Genomic DNA, 27,034 nt, shown 5'->3' with positions numbered 1-27,034 from the left:
CAGTTCATTAAAAAAAAAAAAAATTTTTAATACTTTTGTCTTCAAATAAAAATATCGAGTTAAATATATGAAATACGACAAAAATGTACTGATAATTTTTTGCAAGAAATTAAATTTCCTACAACAAAGGTCCTGAAGTAATTTGCGTTAGGGCTGATAGTTTTGCAGTAATAATTATTTTAAGGTTAGAGGTCAGAGGTCAAGAATTTAAAAAATGAATTTGGGTTATGGCCAAAATGAATGATACTTTTTTGGGGTTAGGCTTGGGTTTAAGGTTATGGTTATAAGGAACTTTTTTGTAGGAAATTTAATTTGCTACAATAAAGGTCCTGAAGTCATTCGCGCTAGGACTTATAGTTTTGCTGCAATTATTATTTTAAGGTAATAAGGTCAAAGGTCAACAAAAAAAAAATATTTGGGTTTTAATTAAAATGCATCTAAATTTTTTGAAACGCGGGTTGTAAGAGCTTTTTTTGTAAAGAATTCAATTATTCGTAAAAAAAGGTCATGAGGTCACCAAAGGTCGAAAAAAATGTTGAAAAAAAACTTATCATCTTTAAATTAAAATTTCACCTCAAATATGTAAGATACGTCAAAAAAGTACTGATACATTTTTGTAGGAAATTTAATTTCCTACAAAAAAGGTCTCTATGAATTTTTTGTAAATCTAATACTTTAAATTATTTCTAAACAAAACTTTTTGGGTCTAATAAAAAATCTCATTTTTATTAATAATAATAATTATTATTATTATATAAGTAATATAAATAAAACCACAAACCACTAGAAGTCAACCCTTACATATATTTCCCTTATTTTTATTTTTAACCGGCGCCGCATGATAAAAATCCAGACGATCGCGTGTCATCCTAATGATTCATGTCGTCCGTCAGGTACTTTGTGCTATACAAGCCAATTGTTTCTGATATTGTACACCGGGTGTAGACTATAGCTCTACTCTGGCAACAACATAATACTAAAATACTATCCACAACTACAATTTACAATCATGTTTGATATTTCCACTATTCAAGATAAATTCATAGAACACGTGTGTGCTTATCGATCACGGATTTCCTTAAATTTTTTATATCTGATATTATATATGTGTATATTTCTCTTTAAACATATGTTTAAATCAACCATCACACGTACAATATTGTTATTTTGACCCATGTCCAATACCCATTTTTATTCCTCATATTTATTCATATTATACTTTGTCAATGTGACATATTTTGTCATAAATTTTTTAACAAATTGTTCTTTATCGTTTTTTTACTTTTACTACCAAACTATTCATCCTATCATGAAAGTCGTCGGTAACTTTTTTCTTTTAAATTTTATTCTCTACATAAATGCTCCTCACTAATTTTTTCTTATCTCTAATACTTAGTCTGAAAATTTTATTAAAAGTATTTACGTCAAAAATTAAAATTTTGAAGTCCCACGCGAAGTGAATCTTATATTTTTTATCATAACTTGTAAACTATCGACTTTTTGACAAAAATCAATCAATACTTTTTTGTAGGAAATTAAATTTTCTATAGAAAAGGTCTCTATAAATTTTCTTCTATCTCTAATAATTAAGCCACAAATAAAATTTAAAGTAATTAAATCAAAAATCATATTTTCAAATTTTTTCAAAAATTCATGTATTGATTTTTTGATCATAACTCGTAAACTATCGACTTTTTGACGAAAATTAATCAATACTTTTTTGTAGGAAATTAAATTTTCTATAGAAAAGGTCTCTATAAATTTTCCTCTATCTCTAAAGATTAAGCCACAAATAAAATTTAAAGTAATTAAATCAAAAATCACATTTTCAAATTTTTTCAAAAAGTGTCGTATTAATTTTTTAATCATAATTCGTAAACTTTCAATTTTTTGAGAAAACTCAATCAATACTTTTTTGTAGGAAATTGAATTTTAGCGGGAATAAGTCCTGAGAGATTTTTTTTTTTTTTTCAAAAGCTCTAGCCCTCGAATTTAAAAATAAAGAAAATGTAAAAAAAGTAAAAACCCTTAATTTAACGTATCAAGTAAAGGAATTGTATCCGACAGTAAATTATGATATAGGAAATGAAATTGGGTTTCTGTATAAAAAGGAACAGGATCGCGTGTTGTAAACCTAGCTGACTATTAATGAAATGGGCGAAACGGCCCGGCCCGTACGGATTATCCAGTTGATTTTTTATTTAACATGAAATATTCAGTGAGTCTACACTAGTAATTAACTTAAGGGTTACCCAGCTATTAAACAACATTTCAGAGCCAATAAATATACATGTATAAATTTTACAAATAAAAAAAAAATTTTATTCAATTGTCGATTCTTGTTTCCAAATAATTATATTTTATCAATAATTTATTCTCGAATCAAGTAAAAAATATTTTTCAAACTCTTGAATAAAAAATGAAAAATACTTGAATCAAGTCAAAAAATATTTATTTTTAAATCAAATATTTTTAATGATTTGAATTAGGTACAGTATTAATTAAACGCAAAATATTATTCTTAAATCAAGTTTTTAATTTGAAATTTTCTAAGAAAGAATTCTTGAATCAAAAAAAAGAATTTCTTTAAAAATCTAATTCTTAATTCAAAAAATTTTTTTCTTTTTTCAATTAATTCTCATTTACGAAATAAATTTAAATTCAAATTAAAAATTAAAAATTCTTGAATCAAGAAAAAATATTTTTATAAAAAAAATCATGATCTCAAATTCACTTTTACGTCAAGTTAGTGTTGGGTCAAGTTAATAACTAATTGATCCAAAAAACTGAATAAAAAGTATGAAATTATAAAAAAAAAAAAAAAAATAATAGAATCGACTATTAATCCCCAGAAAAATTTTCTGTAACTAAAAAAGTATTTTAATGATCATAATAATAATTATCGTGTATCAAGTTAATTTTTTTAAATTCTGTGATATATTTTGAATAAAATTCTCTATTAATTAAGTAAATCATATATTTTAATATTTCACATTACCAACTCGTAAAATCTTCTAATTATATATTCAACTTGCATAATATTCTACTTCTCTCAATTTCAACACTAATTCTATCATCTCATATATATATATATATATATATATATATATATATATATATATATATATATATATATATGTACATATTGAGGATGGCTACTTCCCTTGACACCCTTTGGATATCTAGTTATCTCCCATGGCATCCATTGGCTCTTGAATCGTATCCTTGGTCTCTACTATTATATATATCTATATATATATATATATATATATAGAAGGTGAAGAGTAACGTTAGGTATAACCACAGGTTTCTCTAGTGCACTAATTACCATGGGAAATTTGCATTTGTACCTCGAGCCATCTCAGGCGACAAATTGTCCTCCATTTTCTCTTCTACGCATTCTATCCATCTTTATCGTCAAGCATTTACTTCAAAACCACATTCTTTATATATTTTATCCTCCATTATTTTTATACAAAATTCAATTGCTTAAATTAGAAATTTTGAATTCTTTTTCGACTTTATACAATTAACTTTAAAATTACTTACTATTGGTCAGTATCCTTCAAGTCTACGTGAAAATCGATAAGGACCTTTTTTGTAGGAAATTCAATTTCGTACCAAATTGTCCTCTTATATTTTTTTCATATTTTTAATAGTTAGCACACTATTATAATTTAAAGTCCCGTTAAAAAAAATTGAGTCAAATTTTTTTGAAAATTTTTATTTGAATATTTTAATTAATTAGTATTTGGAAAAATTTCAAAATATATAAGGACTTTTTTTTATAGAAAATGAAATTCTCGAGCTTCAAAATTTTTGTTTTTTTAAAATAAATCCGTCTCTGTTTAATTAAAAACTTTTATTTACCAATAATTTAAATATCTCTGTGATTCCCGAATTAATTAATATAAAATTCCAGAATTTTAATAAAAAATATCAGAAAAACAAAAGAGAAAAAAAAATAAATTTTTATTTGCATTATAATTCAACGGACATTATTCCGTGACGGAATAGTACTAACGACTTTTTCGATTCCGTTTTATACACTTTTACAACTCACTTTTAACGAACGTCAATAGCCTTTCGATTGGACTTCTATGATTGGAAACGTAAAGATATAAAAAAAAGACGGGTTAAAAAAAAAAGTATCAGAGAATAAAAATAAAAATAAAAATAAATTTCGTTCGTTGTTAAATGAGATTCGTGACAATTGGTGTTACTCAATGAATAAAGATTTGATTTATTCCGGATTTACTGTCAGACGAATATAAAAAAAAAAAAAAATAAATAACATTTTTAACTACACATACTTTTTAATTATATTTATCAATGAAGTATTTCAGTCAACGTAAAAGTGATTAAGACGTTTTTTATATAAAATTCAATTTCCTACAAAAAAAGTATTTGCATATTTTCATCAAAAAATCAATATTTTGGAAACTATGAATAAAAAAATCAATTAAAACACTTTTTGTTGACATTTGAATGCATTCTTCATTTATATTTACGAAAAAATCAATTTATGACTAAAATATCAGAGATAAAGCGAAATTGATAAGAACCTTTATTGTAGAAAATTTAATTTCCTACAAAAAAGTATTGATTAATTTTTATTAAAAAATCGATATTTTGAAAGTTATGATCGAAAAATTGATAAAAAATCTTTTTGCTGAAATTTGAATGTATTTTTCATTTATATTTACGAAAAAATTCAATTCATCACTAAAATATCAGAGATAGAAAGAAATCAATAGAAACTTTTTTTTAGAAAATTAAATTTCCTACAAAAAAGTATTGATTAATTTTTGTCCAAAAATCGATATTTTAGAAATTATGACAAAAAAATCGATTATAACACTTTTCGCTGACATTTAAATGCATTCTTCATTTATATTTACGAAAAATTCAATTTATGAGTAAAATATCACAGATACAGTGAAATTGATAAGAAGCTTTTTTATAGAGAATTTGATTTCCTACAAAAACGTATTGACTCATTTTTATCACAAAATCGATATTTTGAAAGTTATGATAAAAAAATCGATAGATAATCTTTTTGATGACATCTGAATGTATTTTTCATTTATATTTACGAGGAATTCAATTTATGACTAAAATATCCGAGATACAGTGAAATTGATAAGAAGCTTTTTTATAGAGAACTCGATTTCCTACAAAAAAGTATTGAGATGTTTTGCAAAAAAAAAAATTTTTCAAAGTTATGATTAAAATATTTTAAAACCACATTTACAATTTTCTTTTTTTTTTTTAAGGATTGTTATTTCTGAAGTTTGGATGAATAGAAATATCTATATATGTGTAAAATAAAGTTTGTAAGTTTGCGATTTGTGGAGTTTGAAACAGTATTGAAAATCGACAGGAGGTTTAGTTATAAAGGACCAGATGTCACCATTAACTTTTTAAGAAAAGACTTTGGACATATTCTATCATTGTATAAATGTCAAAGTACAGAGTCATTGTCGACATATTACATCTGCTCATAAATATATATGTATTTATTATACCACATTGAATAAAAAATTAATTTATATTAATTATATAAAAATTAAATTTTTAAATCGTATCTTGGTAAAAATAAATTTAAATTTAACAAGTTTTTTTCAAATTTAATTTTATAAGATTTTTATGTTAATTGATTTATTATAATTTATGTAAATTTAAAATGATCTATAAAATTTTTCAATTTTTTTTTTTTTCTATAAATTTCCAAAATTTTTTCAAAAAAAAATAGTTTTAGTCTCAGATCTTACGAAATCTTTTTTGATTTTAATTATTTATTTCAAATAAAAATTTTACATTTAAAAAAAAAAAAAATTGGCTCCGTACAGAAAAAAATTTTGATTCTAGATCTCGAGATTTATATAAATCTGAATAAATTTTGACATCAAAATAAATCTAAAATTTAAAAAAAGTTATACTTTATTGGATCTTAATTTATTTTTTCTCAAGATGTTATAAATATTGAAATTAATTTAAAAATGTTATTTTTTTTTAGTAACGAAGAAATGTATAATAAAAAGGTTGTAAAAATGCGGTAAGTATTTTTCAATCGACAAATTTACGATAATGATATAATTCATGGTAATAAATTTAAACCCTCATATTCAGGCAAAATGGTCTAGTCGACTAGGCGCGCGTGCCTTTAAATGTCTTTTATGTTAACCCACGTATATTATCACTCTAATTCAAACTTATATATCATGCATCTTTTGATCTCAAGCGTCATTACTATTCTTCTTACCCCCATTAAATTTTCATGATCATAATAATAATAATAATAACAATTAGTAGAATAAACTCATTGAAAAATTTCTCACTATTTCTATTGATTTTATTTAATTATTAGCGTAGCGCCTAAAATATTGGTCTTATGATAAAAATTAATTTAAGCTTTTTTATAGAAAATTAAATTTCCTACAAAAAAGTATTGATTGACTTTTATCGAAAAGTCGATAGTCTACACGTTATCATATAAAAATGAATAAAACTCTCTTTGTCAAAGTTTGAAAATTTTGATAATTATCATAATTAACTTTAAATTCAATTATCAGGTTAATTATTAGAGATAGCATTAAATCGATAAGGAGCTTTTATATCGAGAATTAAATTTGCTACTAGAAAGTATTAATCTATTTTTATCAAAGAGTCGATAATTCACTAGTTATCATAAAAAAACTAATGAAACTCTTTTTGTCAAAATTGGAAATCTTGATTTTTATATATGATGACTTTAAATTTAATTATCGGATTAATTATTAAAGATAGCAGTAAATTGATAAGGAGCTTTTATAAAAAGAATTAAATTTGCTACAAAAAAGTATTGATTCATTTTTATCAAAAATTCGATAGTTTAAAAGTTATCATATAAAAATGAATAAAACTCTCTTTGTCAAAGTTTGAAAATTTTGATAATTAACATAATTAAGTTTAAATTCAATTATCAGGTTAATTATTAGAGATAGCAGTAAATTGATATGGAACTATTATATCGAGAATTAAATTTGCTACAAAAAAGTATTGATTAATTTTTATCAAAAATTCGATAGTTTACAAGTTATCATAAAAAAAACTAATAAAACTCTTTCTGTCAAAATTCGAAATTTTGATTTTTATATATAATCACTTTTTACTTAATTTGTGGTTTAATTATTAGAGATACAATGAAACAAATAAAAAGCTTTTTTAAAGAGATTGTCCGAAGTATTGTGAGAGTACATTTTTATCGTATCTGATATATTGTCAGTAATTTTGATTAAAAGTAAAGACAAATAAATAACTTAAATTTTGAGCCTTGGCAAGACTTTGTTTTCAAAGTCTTTTGAAACAGATAAGAAATATTGTTGCGATGGTTGCAAAGTGAGAAATCGAGGAGAATAAATATAGTGAATGTATATGTTTATATATGTGTTTATAAATGAACAAGTTTAGGAAGAGCTATTCAGTAAATTTATGAGGGTACTTTTGTTACGACCACCATCACCACTAGCTCTATACAATTGTTGGCGTTATAAGGCGTAAGAATCCATCAGGATACTCCTGATGTTGACGTTTTCCTTTTGAATTTAAATAAATATATGTACATATATATATACATATATAAGATAGGATAGTATAGTATTATTATTTGCATTACACTATTATATTGTTATAGCATTCAAAATCCACGTGAGTAACTAAGGACTAAAGACTGTGCCTGGCATAGAAACTAGAGCTTCTATTCACTCTATAATATATCATCATAACTTACTCGTACGTGCTTTAAATATGTATACCTAAATATATACAAGATTATTATTTTTTCAAATTTTTAAAAATTATTATAAACAATTTTTTTTTTGTAATTGAACGACAATTATAAAAGAGTATGAAAAATTTCAAAATAACGTAAATTTATATTTTAATTATTTTAAATAAAATGTACATAATTTTGCGAAAAGAAAAAAATTTCTATGCCCTTATTATTCTTGGGCGCCATAACGGCGTAAACTCAGCACCTGCAATGCGATTTTAACTATAATTTTTCCTAACAAATAATTAATCAATACAACTATCCTTATTATTATTATTATTATTATTATTAATGATTATTTTTTTCTAAAATAAAAATAAAAAAATCATATATTATATTTTCGTGACTAAAACATACGATAGTAACAAGAAAATTAAGCTTATCACATTGAACGATTAAACGTGAGCCAATTAAACAGACCGCACACTAAACTCACGGCCTATACTCCTCATCGTCCAGTTATATATATATTTATATATATATATATATATATATATATATATATATATATATATATATATATATATATATATATATATATATATATATATATATGTTATGCATGTGAGCTAACAGCCTACAAGTTTACCATACCAACCAAACACAACACACATTGATATATATATGTATATGTGTGTTATATAGTAGTAGAGGGTGAGTTTTGTACTGATAAGCTCACGAGTAACGTCATGCATCCCTTCATTACTCACGTCGATTAATGTTTACCAACCTCTATCGACGCTTCTCATATTTTTTTTGTTATTTATATTTAACATTTATACACACGTCATATATGCCACAATCATATTTATTTATAATGAGAAAACAATAAATAAATAAAATATATGAATTTATAAAACAAATAAATATTTATATAAAAAAAATTTTATAGCTGTGTATTTATTTTGAAATTCAAATTTGAATTTAGGTATAAATATATCTAATATATGAACAAATCAACGAGTTTAATTCTGAGATCGACTTTTTTGGTTTATCTCTTCCGGTTTCTCATTCAAATTTTAAAGACATTCAAAAAAATAGATTATTTTGTTCTTGGAATCTATCAAATAGTTGCAGAGGTGAAATAAATTTATAAAAAAAGTAATGTTTTGATCGATTTCGAAATCTTGACGTTAAAATGAAAATAACTTGTCAACAATGCGGAATTTCGAAAAACTTTATTCGTAATAATTTGTAGGGAATAAAATTATCTACAAAAAGTTCTTATGACATTTTTTGATAAGACTGATAGTTTCGCCGAAAAATTAAAAAGATCGCGAAATTTACCATAAATTTGAATTCAAGCTATAGTAACTTTTGAACAGATGAATTTATCAAAAAGTGATAAGAGACTTTTTTGTAGAGCGTTTAATTCCTTATAAAATTATACCATAAGCTTATCTGCACAATGAGCCATTGCCGAGGTATAAAATTTCAATCTTATTTCAATTTCCTGCTATATAAAGTCTGATCGAAGTATTTTCGATTGTAATTTTGAATCGAATTATTGATGAACTAAATACTGTTTTTTGTACCAATTTTTTTTTACCCCGAAAATGAATATTAATAAAAAACAATGAAATCTCTTAGACATGAAAAGTTATTGGGTGATAAAAATTAACAAGCTTATGAGTTATGAGGATAGTTACTTAAATATTAACACTTGACAAATAGTTACGGACACTAAGCCGTGTTATAATACGGCACATAAGCCTCATTCAATTTTCTTTGTTGTAAACTAAGTTATTACTCACATCGGGGGCATTATACTCCTCAGCATATTAATGCCGACATCACACACTACTACTGCAATAACAACGACAACAACAACAACAACACAACAACAACAACTGCTCATAGTATGCTAACCACGTAGTGGTTGTCATATAACACCACCCACCGGCTAAATAGTTTTGAGAAACTCGTTCAGTTGCCTAGCTTCCATAAACCTTTATACATCATCATCATATTTATGCTCAACATCAACACTAATTATTTATTTACTTCATTATTAATTTTCCTTTAATTAATACCGCAACTACTACTGCCACTTCCACTACCACTGCTACTATTAATTAATTATTTCATATGTACACAGAGAAAAAAAATATATAAACTTCTACAATGTTGGTTTAGGAAATTTTACTGTGTTAACATGGGATCATTCATGTGTTACACCGTAAAAATCCCTTTGTTTGCATACACGGAAAAAATATTTCTTGGCGCAAGAAATATTTTGTATTAAGAAATGAAAACAAAAATTTTCTTGGTACTAGAAAAAATTTCTTGGCGCATGTTTTTGGTCTTAATATGCCGCGCTTGTTGAAAATTGAAAATCTTTGAATTTGGGGCGAAATGGGGTCTCCAAAAAAAGTTAATAATCGATTTTTTTTACCCCTATTGCGTTTTCTGGTTTTCTGCCGTGTATTTGTAATTACTTTGCTCCAAAAATGAAAAATGACGATTTGGGGCAAAATAGGCCCTCTAAGAAATCTACTAAAATTCGATTGTTTTATTTCATCTTGATAGTATATTACATAACAAGGAAGGAGAGTAAGACATTCCGAACCGAGTGTATAATTACCTACGCGAGCCGAAGATAAGGGTGGCAAGTATAGAGTAGGATTTCCTACTTCCCTGCGTAGTGTGCATACGATTTTTCCCGATCTGCATCTGAAAGTTCAAATTGTTGCCTCTGTTTTGTGGGAAGAATGTCGAATGCACTGTTTTTTTATCATTTGTCTTCTCATAAAATAAAAGGACGAATTTCTTCCCTTTGAACAGGACAGGAATTCAAACTTTTCGTGCAGGTATGGCAAAAAAGCTAATTAATAAATTTTTCAGATTATTGATTTCTCGCGCTTAATTATTTTAATGTTTTGTATACAGATTAGTGATGTAAAGCTAAGCATAAGCTCATCAAATGCTCGTCAATTGCTCGTTATTTGACGTCAATTGAATAACTAAAAAAAATGACCGCCGGTCATTTTTTGAATTTAATGTCGATTCCCGCGAAATGAGAATAAAAAATTATTAAAAATTTGAACAAAAATTGACCGAAAAATTTTTGACGGTCATTTTCCATCTAAGTAGTTGAGCAAGTCAAATTTGTTTATTATCGTCAGAATTTTTGGATAAATTTTATTTTGAATATTTAAAATATTTAGGTTGCATATAAAATATGTTGCTTTTGTTTTTTAAAAGGAATTTTCATAAAAAGAAAAAAAAATGCTCATGAATTTTTGTGACTGACCAAAAAAAAAATGACGTCAATTGACGAGCATTTGCTCGTCAATTGCTCGAGATTTGACCAAAGTTAAAAATGACCGTCATTTCGCATCACTATTACAGATACATTGAACGGACTGTGGCATGAGCTCAGATAACTCAACTGACAGAGCACTCGGCTCGTCGCCGACATAGTCTCGGTTCAACTTCCAGATTATTTTCAAATTTTGAAAAAAAAAAAAAAAAAACAAAAACATGAATTTCAAATTTAAGTTCAGAAAATTTGTTATTTAGACGAGTTATAAGTGGGCTACAATATCAAACATTTTGCAAGGGTTTTTTATTCTTGAATCATTTGAATTAAACCAAAATTTTGAGGTGCGATTTTGCGCCCAGGGACCCACCCCCCCCCTATCCCCTATAGGGGAAATAGCCATTTCATAAAAATAGATTTTTCTATTCGAAGATTTCATAATAGATCAAAAACTTTTGGATTGTGCGAAGTTATTTTTTACAGACAAAAAGTTACGGGTCACTTTCCACAAAAATATATAGACAGTGTCATCCTCCCTGATTTTTCCTAACCCGCCATCCTCGGACGTGTGGTCGTAAGTAAAGACAAAAAAATTTCTAAGGACTTTCTAGAGTTTTTTTCTTCTAGAAGATAAAAAAATATTGTAGAGGATAAAAAAAGAAGAAAAAATAGGGATTCAAGATTAAAACCGATCACTAACGAGCACTTTCTTTAAACTATTACCTTTCTCTATACTACTGTGTATTACTTAACTTAACTGTACAACACAGTAATACAATGTTTCATATTTTTTTATTTTAAGACCGTCTAAGCCGGAGTATGACGTAAACGGGCATCGAGTAAATGGACCATTAATTTATTTTTTATTCCTTTTTTCGTATTATAATTTTTTTTTTATTATCCATTTTATCAAAACTCAGCTTCAATTTACAACTCTTTTATGGCCGGTAAGTGTTTTAATTATTGTAATTAGTTTTAAAATTAATAATTACTTTAATTGACTTTTAATAGGTAAATTAAATTTTAAATAAATAACTCACAATTCTGCATTACAAGGTTTGATTGAAAGGATAAAATGAACACTCACCTGTAAAATATAAAAAATATTTAAATTAATATATTATAATTATTAATTGTATGGATGTAATTACGTGTACTGTTTTTTAATTAATAAAGAGTTTGAGTATGACGATGATGAATTTTTTTTTTTTTTTTTTTTTGAATGAAGCGCAGATGAAAACAAGTAGTTTTAATTAAATTACTAATTACGGCGCTTGTTTTCGTTGACAAAACAAACTGGAATAGTGATTAAAATATAAATACTAAAATATATATCAAAAACTTAATTTATCAGACCAAAAAAAAATTTAATAAATAAATTTAAAATTTGCCCTAAAATTAATTTATAAAGTAAAACCATAAATATCTCGTGAGTAGGGCCAAGATTTTTGCTTTGATTTAAAAATAATAATTTATAATTGATGGTGCAAAATTTTCGATACTGTCGCTGAAATAGAGGTCGTGTAAAAAAATTTTTCAAATAAAAGTTATTGAAATTTTAATTTTTTAAAAATAATGTCTCATAATTTTTCTTTAGGACTAATAAGAAAACTGTAATTTTAAAATTAAGATTTTCATAACTGATAAAAATTTGAATCATTCATTATGAATCTTAATTTTGGAATTACGATAAAAATATTGGTCGTATAAAAACAATTTTCAAACAAAAGTTGTAGGTAATTTAAATTTCAAGAAAAAATGTCTCTTATGATTTTTTTATACGACTAATATTTTCCCCGTAATTTCAAAATTAACATTTTCGTAATTAACAAAAATTTGAATCGTTCATTATGAATCTTAATTTTGGAATTACAGTGAAAATATTGGTCTTATAAAAAAAGTTTTTAAACAAAAGTTTTAGGTAATGTAATTTTCTAGAAAAAATGTCTCTTATGATTTTTTTATACGACTAATATTTTCCTCGTAATTTCAAAATTAACATTTTCATAATTAACAAAAATTTAAATCGTTCATTATGAATCTTAATTTTGGAATTACGGTGAAAATAATGGCCGTATAAAAAAATCGTAAGACATTTTATTTATAAAATTAAACTTCATACAACTTTAGTTTAAAAAATTTAAGAATTCAATTCTCTACAAAAATGTATTCATACATTTTTACCCTATCTCAAATAATTTAGTCAGAATTTCGATTTAAAAACGAAAAAAATTTTAATGGACTTATTTTTTTTTTTAATTACTACACCGATAACTTAAAATTGTAATAACTTAAAAACTATTGAATTTACACAAAAAATAACTGATATCTTTTTTTAAGAGGATTCGATTTCCAATGAAAATGTACTAATTACTTTTTATCCTACCACTCATAATTTGGCTGTTATTTTAATTTAAAGAAAATCAATGAGATGATTGATTTTTTTTTTAATTTATTTAACTAGTATTTTAAATTAGAATTTACTATAAATAATAATCATAGTAAATGGTCTATACACTTGATTAAATTTTTAAATGAATTAACAATAGTTATTATTTTTATTTTAATTATAAAAAGCAATTCCATCTCAATTAAATCATAATTAAAAAAATGTCACCAACACTTTACTATCTTCCAGTTTATTAATTTCTCGTTCTATGTATATATATATATATATATATATATATATTAAAAGTTCAGCATATAAAATTTATGAGACAATTTAAAAGCTACAATGTAATTTTTTTATATACATATAGTGAATAATTTTTTTTTTACTTTTATTTGATATAATTAAACCAAATTTTCAATAGTCATAGAAAAAAAAATTATTTTCTCGTAAAGGCAAAACGGACCACTCCCAAAAAAGTAGAAATTTTTTTTCTATTATCTAAAAAGAAATTACTATAAAAAAATTGTTTATTTCCACACGAAAAAATATATAGTATATATATTAAATATACTATATATATATTAGTATTGTCGTATGTATGCTATTTTGCTGGCATATATTCCAAATATATCTAATTCAAGTGAAAAAAGAGATTTGCAATACTGTTAGTAAACATAGATGCCGAAAAAATAGAAGATAAATAAATTATATAAAATATAAATATAGTGAAGACGACATCATACGTCTCTAATACTATACATTGAATTCGCAGAAAAGTTTGTGAAAAAAAAAATATTTGAAAATTGTTTTTCTAAGTAATTTGAAGTATAATTTTGGGACACTCAAATTTTTACAAATGGTGATTCAAAAAAATTTTGAAAAAGAAATTTTTTTTACCAAATTTTTGGGGTGGTCAGTTTTGCCCACGCGGTCCCGTTTACCCTCACTATCCCTTTACATTTTTTTTCCTTTTTACTAAAAAAATTGAAAATGATGAAAAAAAGACAAAATAAACGTCTAAATTTTCAAAAAAAAAAAAAAAAAAAAAAAAAAAAAAAAAAAAAAAAATCAATTTAACAGAATTACGATTTAAAAAATAAAAAAAAAATCTTTAGAAGAAAGGATTGAGTTAAAAGATTATTTTTCTTTGAAAAGTGCCCAAGCAGAGAACTTAAGCTAATCCAATTTTTCTCTTGCAAATTTCACAAGACGTGCGCGTTCCGCATTTTAAAGCCTCTTACTCTTTACCAGATTCCCGTTCTTTTAGTCTTAAATTTTATTTTTCTCGACCTCGCTATTACGACCATTTTTTACCAGTCCAAGAATCTCGGAGTCCAGGACCAAGTCCGTACTCCTGAGTTTTTATATTTAACTCCAGTATCTTTATTTTTTATGTATTTATTTAATAATCTTTTAGTTCTTTTGATTTTGCCTCTATTTCAGCTACGACCCAGTTTCTATATCGTAGAAGAAAAAAATAAAAAAAAATAATCTTGTAAATATCCGTTCTTTAGAGCTGAACCTTCGCCTCTATCTCGGCGGCGGATACAATCGTGATTGCATCGTAAACTTTTTCTTCACACTTATACCCATGACACTCACACTTGGTATGAGGTTTTTGAGATCCAGGATCCAAGATCCCTCGTAAAAACAATGGATATTATTTTTTTTTGTCAGCATTAAAGCTTCAAGCAAAACCTATCATTGAATTTTTTATGTTTCATTATTTTTTTAATCACTTTTTTTTTTTACATTAAAATAATTACAAAAATTCTGAGAAAAAAAAGATTTGAATTTGACGGAGTCTCTTTTAGATGAACGTAAATCTTATTTTTTTTAATTCTATGCCTACATCTTATTAAAAATCTAATTAGGTCTCCTTAGAATTATGCAGATTTAATCTGCGAGAAAATAAGATCTGTCATAAGATATAGTCAAATCTGGGCAGATCAAATTATATTTGGTCAAATATTCGATTTGAATTTTATCAGAGCTCGTCAGATTTGATCACATGTGAAATTTTTTTGTATTTATTAATAGCCTAGATTTCTAAATATATTAAGATCTGGCAAGATCTTCAGATATATTAATATTTAGAAAGATTTGGAGAAATACATTTTAAACCAAAAAGATTTCAATAATATCCAGGGAACAAAATTTTCAGATATAATTATATTTAATAAGATTGGATCATATCTTGTCAGATTTAAGTAAATCTGAAAATTTTCTGTCTTAATCAGTGTACAGATCTTTCATATGCATTCAAGACTGGCCAGATCTTATCAGATCTGATAATCTCTACCCAAAATTTGAATACGTATGAAGAGATCTGAAATATGAAGAAAAAAATTCAGACATAATTAAATCTGACGAGATCAGATCTTGTCAGATTTAGTAATATCTGAAATTATATTTCGACCTGCTTCGAAATTTTTTTTTATTTCCAAATATAGCGGGATTTTATCAGTTACAGTCATATCTATGTCTAGATTTGGGTATATATGAAAAGATATGAATAGTTACAAAGAAAAAAATTTTCAGATATAATTATATTTAATAAGATTGGATCATATCTCGTCAGATTTAAGTATATCCGAGTATTTTGTATCTTAATCATTGTTCAGATCTTTTCATATGTATTCAAGACTAGTGAGATCTTGTCAGATCGGATAATATCTTACCAAATCAGAACATATATGAAGAGATCTGGATTATTATGAAGAGAGATATAGTCAGATCTTGTCAGATTTAGTAATATCTGGAATCCTATTTTGATCTGGTTTGAAATTTTTTTATTTACCAAAATCTGACAAGATTTTATCAAATATAGCCACATGTATAACTAGATTTGGATATATATGAAAAGATCTGAATAATTACAAAGAAACAAATTGTCAGATATAATTAAATCTAATCAGATTTGACACATCTCGTCAGATTTAAGTATATCTGAGTATTTTCTTCTTTATATTATAACCATTCAGATCTTGTTATATATGTGATGATATCCAAGAAAATCTTGTTAGACTTTAGTATATAAAAGGTTTCCGAAATGGATCAAGGTAAAACTTCAGATTACTAAATCTGACAAGATCTGAACATATTTCGTCAGATTCATGTATATCCGGATATTTTCTTTCCTCATAATAATTCAGATCTCTTCACACATGTTCAGATTTGGATAAACAGTATCAAATCTGACAGGATCTGGCCAGTTTTGAATATACATGAAAAAATTTGAACTATGATTAAGATACTAAATTTTCAGTTGTAATTAAATCTGACATGATCTAATCGTATCTTGTCAGATTTAATTATTATAATTTTTTTGTTTCATTATAATTATTCAGATCTTGAAAAGAAAAAAATTTAATTACAAAGAAATAAAAATGAATACAAAAGTTCTGTAATTTGTCAACTTGTAATTATTTTACAACTTCATTTTGTCTTTCAATTAAAATGAAAACTTGAACTCAAGACAACATACCTAAGCAAGAAAAATAATAGACAGCCAGATATTGAAAGAAGGTGAATAAAAAAAAAAAAAATTAAATTTAGTGAGACTGAAAATTAACGAGTAGGCAGTTGGCTGGCTAGTTAGCTTGTACCGATTGCTAGAGGCTAATTTCGGCAATCAACGCTATTGTGTCGCTGTCTGATCCGAACCCCTGGTAATGTCCTGGGTGAGGATGTCATCGAGTGCCCTCAGGCCACAAGAGCTGCTTCCTATACATTCATCCAACGAAACCAAATTGTCGCCCGCCCGCCTACCGCGTCCTTTAAAGAATTACAAACCCCTTTTTATCATCGGATCGCCTAAGGTTAGTATTAGTATTATTTTTCACCTTTTTATTTCTGCCCTCCCACGAATATGATCTCAAAAAAAAAAAATTACTACCCCTACAATAACTTTTTTTTTTTAGCTTTTTATAAAAATATTCTAATCCCATTCATTTTTTAATTGATTAATTACTTACAGTGTCTGAACTATTGAGTCTATGGGAAAATTTATAAGGACCATTTTTACAGGAAATTAAATTTTCTACAAAAATGTTTTCATACATTTTTGCCGTATCTCATATACTTTGGCCAGAATTTTAATGTAAGTGATAAAAAATTATATAGGAAATTTAATTAATTTCTGATTTCGATTTTTATAAATTTATTTAATGAAATTTTTGATAAAAAAAATCATTCCAGAGCATTAAATAAAATTAGAGTTGGTGATGTATTTAATTACAGTAAGATAAAAAAAAAAGAACTAAGTACTTAAAGTTGGACAGTGTAATTTAACGAATAAAATTGAAGGATAGAGAGAATACAAAAGATAAAATCAAAAGAGTAAGAACTTGGATTAGTGAACTTGGAATTAATTGACTTTACTTAATTTAAGTTAAACTTTTACAACGTCATACAATAATATATATGTATATATAGGTCTTTATACTTGAATTCACTTATCTACACTTTATATAACTCATCGAAATAAAATTTAAAAAATCAACGATAATCAAATTTTAACTTATAATTAAAATAACTTATTAAGTATTGAATCTACGTAAAAAGTCTTGGAGCTTTTTTATAGACAATTTTATCCTCTACAAAATTGTTCTTATACATTTTTATCGTATCTGCAATACTTTGTCCGCTATTTCAATTTCCAGTACAAAAAAATAATTATTGAATAAAGAAAATCATTCAGACAAAAAAAAAATGAACTTGAATAAAGAATTTTTTTTTCTGGTTACTTAATTCGATAAATTATTACTAATCAAGTATATTGACCTTCAGGTAAATTTTCTTTAGCTGAAAAAATTATTTTCCTTGCGATAATTTCTTAGTTCAATTATTCTTTGATCAATCGTACGTTTTTTGTCTGTACCATGTAAAGTATTAAGTATACATGAAAATTCTTGTGAGCTTTTTTGTAGGAAATTGAATTCTCTACAAAATTGGTCTCTTATATTTTTTTCATATCTCTGATACTTTGCCCATAATTTAAATATAAAGATGAAAAACTTCATTAACTAAAAAGATCAATTTTCTTAGTTCAATTATTCTTAGATCAATCGTACGTTTTTTCTCTATAGCATCTAAAATACTTAATTTACATGAAAATTCATAAAAACTTATTTGCAGGAAATTTAATTCTCTACAAAATTGGTCTCTTATATTTTTTTCATATCTCTGATACTTTGCCCATAATTTAAATATAAAGATAAAAAACGTAATTTTTTTAAAGTAAAAAATTTAACGATATCAGACATTAAAAATTAATTACTTGACCGAATAAATTAAATAAGTGACTCAGCTTCACATGACATAAAATATACATTTGTACATATATATACTTATATATATGTACAATAATATAAGTAGTAAATTCAGGTATAAAAGTTGAAAAAAGTGGAAAGGGATTGCGTTTATATTCGTATAAAATGGATACCTTCAGCTAAAAGAGTAACGTGAGGGTACGAGGGTGGAGAGGAAGGGAAATTTAGAGGTGAAGGTGGTGAGTAAGAGTATAAATGAAAGAATAAAGAATAAAGAGAATGAGAAAAGGGTGGTTGAGGTGGTGATATGCTGATGGCGGTAGATATAAGGGGGTGGCTTTTGCGATAACGTTTCTCGTTGACGTGCTTGGGTCTCTGTTATTCTCAGCATGCAAACTAACGCACGCGCGAGCTATTGCACTGACATGTTCATTCCTCGCCGTCTAGTAGTTGTCTACTTTTTGTTTTTCTTTTTTTTTAATTTTAATTTTTTATATTCTATCCCGTACTTGATTTTCTGTCGTTTTCATTCAACCTGTCAAACTTTTTTTGCTCTACTTTCACGATTTTTAAATTTTATACTGATGTTTTAGGTGTTAGGTGAGAGAGGGAGTGAAATCACACGTAAATTTTTTTTTTTTTTTTTTTTTTTTTTTTTTTTTTTCAAATTAAAAAAAAAGTATTAGATATATTTTTAATATATATTCCAATCGATACTTAATACTTTGCTAGTAATTGAAGTTTGGAGTATTGTAAAGAAGTTTTTTTTCTTTTTTACAACAAAAATTTTTTTTCTTTAGGTTCTAAAGAAACGACACTTTAACTTTTATACATATGAGAAAGTTTATAACAATATTCTCCAAATGTTATTTTTTTCAACCAATTTTTTTTTTTTAATGAAAATTTAAACTGAAATTTTTCAATTAAAAGTTTTTCATAGATAAGAAACTAATTATTTTATTTTTAAGAAACCTCATTATTAGTAAGTCCGTAATAGAACACTTGTTCCACAATCGATAAAAAAAATTAAAAGTTTATTTTTTAATTTCTCAAATCTTTTACCCCCAGGCAGCAAATTAATTTTTTTTATTGTTTCAATTTTTCAATTAGCGAAAACAAAAAGGAAATCTTAAACTGTCGCCCATTCTCGTAGAACAAAAAAATCTTAAAAAAAAAAAAACACTAAAATTTTTACGCACTTTAACCGTCACTCCTTTCTCGTCACTTTTAATCCCAAGTATTTTAGTGAACATTTTAAAGCTTTTTTTTACCTCCCGTGTACTATACACATATTTTCTACCCTTCATTTAGTATAAAATAAAAAAGAAAAAAAAAATTTTTTTTCATATTTAAACCAATAAAAATTAAATAAAAAGGTAACACCTGAAAGTAACTTTTATTTTTATATTTTATTTATTCATTTTACGAATTACCATTTTACACTCACGATATATTAAAAGTCACGGATGGTGTGAAGAGAATGTGATGCGCTGAATATCAATACTGTCTAGGGAATTTGTAACATATTGTTTTTTTTTTTTTCTGTAAATAAAAATAATTTTTTTTTCTTTTTTTTTTTTTTTTTTTCAATTATTAATGTTGAGACAATAAATAATTTTTAAGGAGGGTTGATTTTGCGTGTAAGGACACGGTTAATACATGACATATTTTGTCGTGCGTATATCTCATGTGTCAACTTCTTCTCATATATATATGCTAATATTTAGACCTCAATCACGAAAGAAATATCAAATTTCAATCTTCATACTTTTGTATTAATTTTTTTTTTTTTAGGGATTTTGTGGTTTTTCGATGTAAATATTATCCACTTTTTTTTTGTGAAAAATAAAATTGTTAACAGATGATTTTAATATATCTAAAAATGCTGGAGTTTAATTTACGTCACTAAACTAGTGGTAATTGAACTACATTTTGTGGACATCGTATTGACAAATGGAGTAGCATAAATGACACTACAAGATTAATTTCTACTGTAGTAGTTCTATTTCCTATTCGATGGGTAAAAAATTTTTAGGCTCAGTAACTACTCAATGTAGTATGGAAAACTCATCCTGTAGTTTATTTAACCACAAAATTTTATAAGAAAAAGTTGGTATTACTATTTTTGGGGTTCACAATATCACATAATTTGTACAATTTACTCCAATGTGGAGTAAAATGACTGACAAACGAAAACAACAGCGCCACCTTCAACTTTTTTACCCCACTGTGTAGTTGTACTGGCTCCACAATTGTAGTAATAATTACTGCATCTTTAAATGTGTGAATTACAACCTTTAAAATGAAATGCTTGTATTTTATATCAACAAAAATTAAATATTCAATGAAACTATGTTAGTAATACTAGAATTAATTTATCATAGAGATAATTCAAAATGAAAAATAAATATCATGACGTATAGAAAAAAAAATCTACTTCAAAAATTTAGTGCGGATGACATTTCGAGTTAATTATTTACAAATCCATTTTAATATATTTAAAAACTCTTTGTGCGAACAATATGATATTAATTTACAAATTTGTAAAACTTTTTAAATACCATGAAAAATAATAAATATCAATGAATATATATTTAATAAATAAATTAAGGATACAAAATTATAAAATATGATGTGGAGTAGTAAGAAACACTGCTGTCATTTACTAAGACGTTGTTTTCACTAACAACAGAAGTAGATGTTACTACAGTTTGTGTACCACAATAAGCTAGTATTAATTACTGAATGTGTAGTGATCCTATATATTACTAATCAGTGTAATATATGTTTCCCTGATTATGATAAATTCAACTACACCTTTTTTTACGTATAAAAATTACAAAAAATTTAAGGGTAAATTAATTAATAAAAAAAAAAGAATTGATTATTAAAAAAAAAATTTTTTAATAAATCGAAAAAATTTTATGATTTTGAATTAGCGATCTTCAGAAAAAAAGAAATATAAAATAGTTGACGTAACAATTAATTATTGTTGATAAATAAAAATCAATGTAAGCATAAGGATTTTATTTGAGATGAATAAAAATGTTATTAATCACAAGGTGACAGTGAAATCATTGAAATGTCGTAGATTTATATTCAAGAAAGACACTGTCATGTTTAAAACTCTTTATGTATATTTAATGGGTTTCTGGTGAATTTATCAAGCAGCTTTTAGAAGCACAGCAACAAACGATTGCTGGGGATCTATGTCATGGAATCCTAGCGATCTGAAGGAGCAAGAGTACGACAGTAGATTTATAAAAAGAATAAAAAGAGAACTTGGACGTAGACGTGAACCTGAACACGAGTAAGAGTAAGAGGAAGAGGAAGTGAGAGTGAGAGTGAGTAGAGGGTGATTTTAGTGCCATTTGTCTCATTCACGGGGCGCCAAAGCGACGAGGGTAATAAATATCCTACTCGTTCATCTCTTGGTCCCACCAAATGTCGATACGAGCCAGCCTACGGTTCTACTTCAATGACGATTAATCCTTGTTAGACATACGCCCATAAATCCGCGGTTCTAATCCGTCTATACTTTTTAACTTAAATAATTATATTTATTTATTTATTAAAGTTAATGTTTCAAGAACTGACAGAAACGCTTTTATTTTATTTAACACCGGAAATAACTTGCACCGGAAATTATATTTTATTCGGACTAATCAATTCTATTGAAATTTAATAAATATTTTTAATTATAACTGAAATTATTCATTTTATGATAAAAATTAATCAGTACTTTTTTTTAGAGAATTTAATTTATTACAGAAAAGGTCCTGAGTAATTTTATTCTAGAGCTAACCCTTTTCCTGTAAATGAAATTCCAGGGAAAGAAGTGAAAAAAATAAATTTTTAGTTCCAATAGAAATTTTTTTAAATTTTTTATTGTAACTTTTAAATTATTGATTTTATGATAAAAATTAATCAGTACTTTTTTGTAGTAAATTTAATTCGCTATAAAAAAAGCTCCTTAGAAATTTTAGTGTTTCTCAAATACTACGGAGTAAAAATAATATTTATTGTGAAAATTACTTTTTTTATTACTGCAGCTGTTTATTATTTAATAGAGTAATTAAAACAATATTTATTGTTATGATATTATCAACAATTATTAAAATGTTTATAAAAATGTTGGTGTAATCGTGAGATGATTGGTTTCTATATAATATATATATAGCAAGTAGTTATTTAGTCCGTGATAATGATAATTATTTTTGGTCGATTGCAGAGTCACCTCCGCCCTTGACCCTCTTCTGCCTAAAATATTATTACTATTGAAGGGTACTTGTTGTTAGTATCCTTTATAACAATGAATAAATATAATAGCAAAGGTTTAAATAAACGTGGAAAAATATTTATTTCCGGTTGTGTCCTCATCCGCTCTCATCGCATTCCAACACTTTTATTTCCTACACCGACCCACCGATTATTTATCATACTCATAATTATTGTTTTATTCATTAAACCGACGCTATTTAATAACAATCATAATAATACTAGTAAATAAATCTAAATGTATGTTAATAAAAATAACTAGATTTGTTGTAATAGAGCTTAAAACCGATTTTCAATTCTCAGACTCATTCACTTCAAAATGGCTGTCCTCATCTCATGCAAATGGCCGACTGTATTATTTTGAAATCATCAGTTGTACGAATAATCTTTAAGATTAATAAAATAAACCACCAGCAGAGATTTTTTCAAATAATTAATTAGCAAGCAAAGATACTTTGCGTGAAAGTAATCTGCAATATTTAAAACCCGAGACTCTGACCTCAAATTATAAACCATCATCTCGACCATTGTTATTATCACCAACTCTCAATCAATTAAATATTTCAGTTCAATGACTTCACTAATCATCAATTAAAAACAATTCGAAAAGATTCAAATAACTTTCGATAAAATGATAAATTAATTGTAACAAAAGCTTTTGAATCCAGCATAAAAATAACTTTATTTTATAAATCCACAATAAAGTGAATTTAAAATCCAGGTTAACAAAAGGCCATACAATTTCATCCGACACACCAAAGCAAAGCGAAAAAAAACCTTGCTACAATTTAAATGGCTTCTACAGATTATATTCCATTCCAATCGATTTCCATCTGCTCGAGGCAACAAACACTGACAAACAGCACTAGCGCACTAGCCTCATAATATAAATGTTTGTCGTCAAATGCACACCCCTGCACCTAGACTAGACCAGACCCTAAACCCCCGAACTCCCACTCGCAACTTCCAACCCACGACCTACGACCCACGTAACAGATTCTATACACTAGTCCTAGACTGAGATTGTTCAGCATTGTCAGCACACTCACGTGTTTTATTTAGTTTACTACATCGTCACGTTTGCTCAGCTATACCCTCAACTCGATAACCTCTACCAGATGACCTAGGTCCCTTCCTTATAGTTCCCGTCATAGTTATAGTGTGATAGGTTCAATGTATTCCTTAAATTTGCTACCACACATATTTTATCCAATCGCGAACAGCTTCCATACTAATACCAATACCAATACAAATACCGATACCGATATCGATACCAATACCTACTCTCTAGACTCAATACCTAGACCATTACTCTACAGTAGATATTCAGTCTATAGAGTACTTTCAACGATAGCCATTTTACTCCGCATAGAATAGTTAACTTTCGCTGTATATAAACTCTGCAATCTAGCAAATACTGTTATGCACTTACTCCATATCCACACCGATGACGGTTAGTGTTGGGCTCTATTAAATATTTACCTCATGCTCTGTTAAACTTCGACAAGCTCGCGGATTTTAATTCTATTGGAAGGTGATGCTTTGACACATTTTTTTGTATAACTGAATATTCAACTTTCAAACTAATTCTATGGTGAATTTTGAACTGTCAATGTTTACTTCGAGAACTATCGATTGGTACTTTTGGGCGATGGATTCTTCTAATATTTGAGTTAATTTTATTGGCTTATTAATACATTGGTTGGTGGAGAGAATATTGATAACTTATTTCGGGAGTTAGTAATGTATGTAGAATCGATGTACATTGAATTACTTTAGTTATTTGTTAACAATATAAATACAAATGAGGAAATGTTTGTGGGTTATCATTAAGTATTTATGTAATGAAATGACAATCACAGAGATATTCAAATTTGACTGTCACTTTGCGATTGTGAACGGTTTTAGATTGAGGTTAATAAAAGGTCATTTCTGAAAGTGATTGAATTCAATGATTAGTTAATTTAATAGGAAAACATTCAAAGGTTTAAAAATACGATCGTAGGGTATATTTCTGATACAATAGATGATGTATACTGAGTTTTATTCCAATCTGATGAATATATTCTAATTCCGAACGCATTTCAGTCAAATTTAGTAGAGAATGCTTCTTTTGAAAAGTGATTAAATTCAGTTTTTGATGAATGTCCTAAAGGACGGGTTAAATATTGCTAAATGGAACTGTGGGCCCTAATATTTCTTGTACAAGAAATGATATGTATCGAGTTTTGTTCAAATCCAACGAATAGTTTCTAATTCCGAACGCATTTCAGTCAAATTTAGTAAAGAATGCTTCTTTTGAAAAAGTGATTAAATTCAATTTTTGATGAATGTCCTAAAGGACGGGTTAAATATTGCTAAATGGAACTGTGAGCCCTAATATTTCTTGTACTAGAAATGACATATATCGAGTTTTGTTCAAATCCAACGAATAGTTTCTAATTCCGAACGCATTTCAGTCAAATTTAGTAAAGAATGCTTCTTTTGAAAAAGTGATTAAATTCAATTTTTAATGAATGTCCTAAAGGACGGGTTAAATATTGCTAAATGGAACTGTGAGCCCTAATATTTCTTGTACTAGAAATGACATATATCGAGTTTTGTTCAAATCCAACGAATAGTTTCTAATTCCGAACGCATTTCAGTCAAATTTAGTAAAGAATGCTTCTTTTGAAAAAGTGATTAAATTCAATTTTTGATGAATGTCCTAAAGGACGGGTTAAATATTGCTAAATGGAACTGTGAGCCCTAATATTTCTTGTACTAGAAATGACATATATCGAGTTTTGTTCAAATCCAACGAATAGTTTCTAATTCCGAACGCATTTCAGTCAAATTTAGTAAAGAATGCTTCTTTTGAAAAAGTGATTAAATTCAATTTTTGATGAATGTCCTAAAGGACGGGTTAAATATTGCTAAATGGAACTGTGAGCCCTAATATTTCTTGTACTAGAAATGACATATATCGAGTTTTGTTCAAATCCAACGAATAGTTTCTAATTCCGAACGCATTTCAGTCAAATTTAGTAAAGAATGCTTCTTTTGAAAAAGTGATTAAATTCAATTTTTGATGAATGTCCTAAAGGACGGGTTAAATATTGCTAAATGGAATTGTGAGCCCTAATATTTCTTGTACAAGAAATGACATGTATCGAGTTTTGTTAAAATCCAATGAATAGTTTCTAATTCCGAATGCACTTTAGTCGAATCTGATGTAGAAGGCTTCTTTTGAAAAAGTGCATAAATTTGGTTTTCAATAAATTTATCTGAGAAGGGATTAAATATTGCGAAATAAAACTGTGGACCATCATGCTTCTTGCACCAGAGATGTTATTTTCTGAATTTCATTTCAAAGTGATGCATAGTTTTCAATTTTGATCGTATTTTAACAAAATTTAATAAAGCAAATTTGTTTCCGAATATAGTTTAGTTCATGATAGCTAATATTGAAAAGCATGCTTTGAAGTGGTTATAACATATATTAAAAGTTAGTTTATGAGAAGTTCAGCAGATTGGTCATCGAAGTTAAACACGTGATTTTGAGTTTAATAGCAAACTTGTAAAAAGATTCTTTATGAAAGTTAAATTCTCAAAAGCATTCTCAAACTGACAATAAAACTTCAATTAAACAAATTAAATTAACACTTGCCAGTAATGAATAAAGACAATGCTCTGTGTTTATCCTTTGTTAGAAACTCTTTCCGCCAAATAATTCCGAGTGCGGTTGCGGTTTTACTGCTGCGGTTACAATGTCGATCTCCTACATGACCACACCGGCATCCTCGAACCTAAATCCGCGTTTTTAAATTTATCCTCCCCTCCATCTACTCCCGCAAGTTGACCAAAATTTAATTTTACATAAAATCATCGACAGATCCGACTAATTTTGTTATTTTTTTTCAACGCAGTATCAATTGAACAAAAATAATATAAAAGATCTTGAAAAAGGAAAATAAATCGGTCAGTGGGGATCCTAGTGAGATAAATAGACTTTGATTGCTGGGTTTGATATAGAT

General features: G+C 26.6%; 2 protein-coding genes across 5 annotated transcripts in view; one reads left to right on the top strand and one right to left on the bottom strand.

The window, feature by feature from the left end:
- Nucleotides 1-5,365, top strand: part of LOC103580588 (origin recognition complex subunit 3) — a 91,903-nt gene extending 86,538 nt beyond the window's left edge. For all 3 annotated transcript variants that reach the window (XM_053738651.1, XM_053738650.1, XM_008562397.2), the window contains one exon: nt 5,277-5,365. In XM_053738651.1, coding sequence (XP_053594626.1) covers nt 5,277-5,331 — 55 coding nt within the window. In that variant the 3' untranslated portion in view covers nt 5,332-5,365. The remainder of the gene's footprint in view (nt 1-5,276) is intronic.
- LOC103580589 (fasciclin-1) overlaps nt 1-27,034 on the bottom strand; it is a 168,320-nt gene that overhangs the window by 97,187 nt on the left and 44,099 nt on the right. The window lies entirely within an intron of this gene.

The sequence above is a fragment of the Microplitis demolitor genome, chromosome 4 (assembly GCF_026212275.2).
Source record: "Microplitis demolitor isolate Queensland-Clemson2020A chromosome 4, iyMicDemo2.1a, whole genome shotgun sequence".
Lineage (NCBI taxonomy): Eukaryota > Metazoa > Arthropoda > Insecta > Hymenoptera > Braconidae > Microplitis > Microplitis demolitor.
Note: the sequence above shows the minus strand (reverse complement) of the source record. Positions and strands in the feature narration are given on the sequence as shown.